General features: G+C 41.7%; 3 protein-coding genes across 5 annotated transcripts in view; 1 reads left to right on the top strand and 2 right to left on the bottom strand.

Moving 5' to 3' along the window:
• LOC126575227 (uncharacterized) overlaps positions 1-1,643 on the bottom strand; it is a 4,810-nt gene extending 3,167 nt beyond the window's left edge. The window contains exon 1 of the mRNA XM_050235854.1: positions 1,628-1,643. Within this exon, the coding sequence (XP_050091811.1) occupies positions 1,628-1,643 (16 nt within the window). The remainder of the gene's footprint in view (positions 1-1,627) is intronic.
• LOC126581325 (uncharacterized) overlaps positions 1-2,500 on the top strand; it is a 46,388-nt gene that overhangs the window by 33,339 nt on the left and 10,549 nt on the right. Inside the window, exon 6 of one of the 3 annotated variants that reach the window (XM_050244925.1) lies at positions 1,610-1,910. The exons of the other annotated variants lie outside the window; for them this stretch is intronic. The gene's annotated coding sequence lies outside the window, so the exon portion shown is untranslated. Of the gene's footprint in view, positions 1-1,609; positions 1,911-2,500 lie in introns of those variants that run through there. 3 annotated transcript variants of the gene reach the window in all.
• Positions 2,403-2,500, bottom strand: part of LOC126575139 (uncharacterized) — a 4,809-nt gene continuing 4,711 nt past the window's right edge. Inside the window, exon 2 of the mRNA XM_050235730.1 lies at positions 2,403-2,500. This exon is cut by the window's right edge and continues 2,708 nt beyond it. The gene's annotated coding sequence lies outside the window, so the exon portion shown is untranslated.

Below are 2,500 nucleotides of genomic sequence, written 5' to 3'. Positions count from 1 at the left end.
TTATTCGCCTATCTCCCACAACGGAATGATAATACAATCAACGATTCAAATCAAATTCTTACAGCAGAATAGCATCACTATTCTGCTATGACGTTGTATGACTATTCTGCTATGATTTGTATGTAATTCTACTGTAGAACAGGCAGCTTTGTTCAGTTACTGCTTCATAACTAACCCTTCAGTAACACCGCAGATCGAAAAGGTACGCGGGAAATTCCTGAACGGTGAGCGAGCAGACGAAAGTAAACGATTTGTGCTTCTTTGCGATTTGTGCTTCTGGTGAAAGGAAAACTGTGTAGAAAATGTCGTCAGATCGTAAAATAATCAAAGCCACACGTAGGAAGAAAGAAGATTTCATCAACTATTATCTACCCGAAGAGGAAAGCAAGCATTATTTGGAGCTATTTCAACACTTCGATTTCATTTGTTGTTTTCCTTAACAGGTTCTCTGTATGATTTTCGACAAACTGGATCTCGAAACCGTGAAAAACGCGGCTGCAACATGCCAGAGATGGCACGACATCATATTTTCGACCGGATATGTAAAGAGATTTGTATTCCAAATGAACATAAAATATGGCAACGAAGCAAGCACACAGATGCATATAAAGGAGATTGTAGCTATGGTGGCAAACTCTCAACGGCGCTATCGACACCTATACTGGGACTCTGGACAACTATTAATGGGGCCGTCTAATGGATATTCAAATTTGTGGCAGGCTATTCATCCGAAAGTTACGACACATCTCTATTCATTAGATATTTCCTATGTGAATACTTTCGATTTCTTTTCCTTGATAGCTGATGCGCTACCGATGATGTCGGCGCTCCGATCGCTTACGATAATGTCCAACGCACGGAAATTCCGTGCTCAGGATCCCATAATAACTCTCCGTAGCGATAATCTGGAGTATTTAGATATATTTTGCTGGTACAAATTCCGACTGGATATGCCACATTTGACTTCATTTGAAGGTAGACTTTACGCATTGTCGCTTCCTGACGGCATCCGGGAGGCATCCGCAGTAAGAAGCCTGAAGGATTTTACGGTCTACTCGAACACTTTCGAAGATTTAAATGAACAGAACAAATCGATGCTCCTATCCATTTTTCGTCAGGCTAGACTGGAAAAAATTCGGTATTTTACACTAGAGAGTGAGATCTTCTCTCTAATTTGTGAAACATGTATAACACTGCGAGAACTTCACCTTAAACCTCACTATTCAGTTGTTTTAGATATAGAGAATCTTGCAAACCTCCCGCATCTTCGTAAACTTGTAATCAAACACTGTGCAATGGACATTGACATATCGATGATAAATCAGTTGGAGGAACTGCATCTGATCGATTTAGAAAACGTTGTAAAAATCCCTACCTCCGTCAGGAAGCTTCTGGTGGATGTCTCGACGGATAACGAAGTAAACATGAGTCAGTCAATCCTTAGCTGCAGTACTCAATTGAAAGAACTGGTAGTGGATATTTATGAGGAGGATGAATATTTAAAATGCCATGCACCGCGTCGTATAATGCAAACTTTACCACATTTAAAACAACTTAAAAAACTCAAGTTTATTAATGGACGTTTCTGGGAATCAAATTTCCTCCGCAGGGGCGCTCCCATGCATACTCTGCACCAGCTGCATTTCGTGGAATCGAACGTTGAGTCCAATCGTTTTAAGCAGATCAAGCAAATATTTCCCAACTTAAAGGAGCTAATTTTTACAAAATGCGATAGTTGGCACGAAATACACGACAGAGGTTCGGAAACACCGTCTTCTACGGAGTCGGATCAAGACGAATAATTAGATGCAGCGTTTAAACCTAATAGTGCACTTATGGAACGTAGATGGAATCAGATGCGTGTATGAATTGAAGTATTTCGCAATAAATGAAGTGAGTTCCTACATTAACGTTTTGGTTAAAAATTTTGGTGTGTATCCCACCCCCCGGGGGGGGGGGGGGGCCTTCTATCCTACTTGAATGATGGAGGACTCGAAGCTGTGATCCGCTGGCCTAGCTGCTCCATCCGTCATACGATGAGCACCAGGCATTGTCCATGTAAAAATTAAATTGGGCGGACCGTGTTACGTTACCCACACCCAACCGATTGCCGCCCAAGAAATGAAGCACGCCGAGCAGGGTGCCTACCTTCGGATTAGGACATAGGTGCAGGCAGAGTGCCAGGTTCGTTCGAGGGCTGGCGCAAATCACCGGAGGAAGAGAAAAGCAAATCGGAATGTAACCGCACTATGGTATGTTTGCTTCTGTTGATGATTGCATTATGAAATCCGTAAATCAAGTTTTACAGTTTCTACTAGACTAAAGTATGTTTAATGTTTCGTTATTTTTTTTCTTTCAATTTTAAAGATGCTTTTCGGGGAAAAGCAGTAGCTGCATTGTTTTGTATAAAATCTCTTTTTATTCGATCGTCGATGGAAGATACCGTTTGGTAGATATTTTCCGCTGGCTGAGGAGGGAGCGAGCGGTGGACGTTAAGCCA

The sequence above is a fragment of the Anopheles aquasalis genome, chromosome X, assembly GCF_943734665.1.
Source record: "Anopheles aquasalis chromosome X, idAnoAquaMG_Q_19, whole genome shotgun sequence".
NCBI lineage: Eukaryota > Metazoa > Arthropoda > Insecta > Diptera > Culicidae > Anopheles > Anopheles aquasalis.
This window is presented reverse-complemented; position numbering and strand designations above follow the sequence as displayed.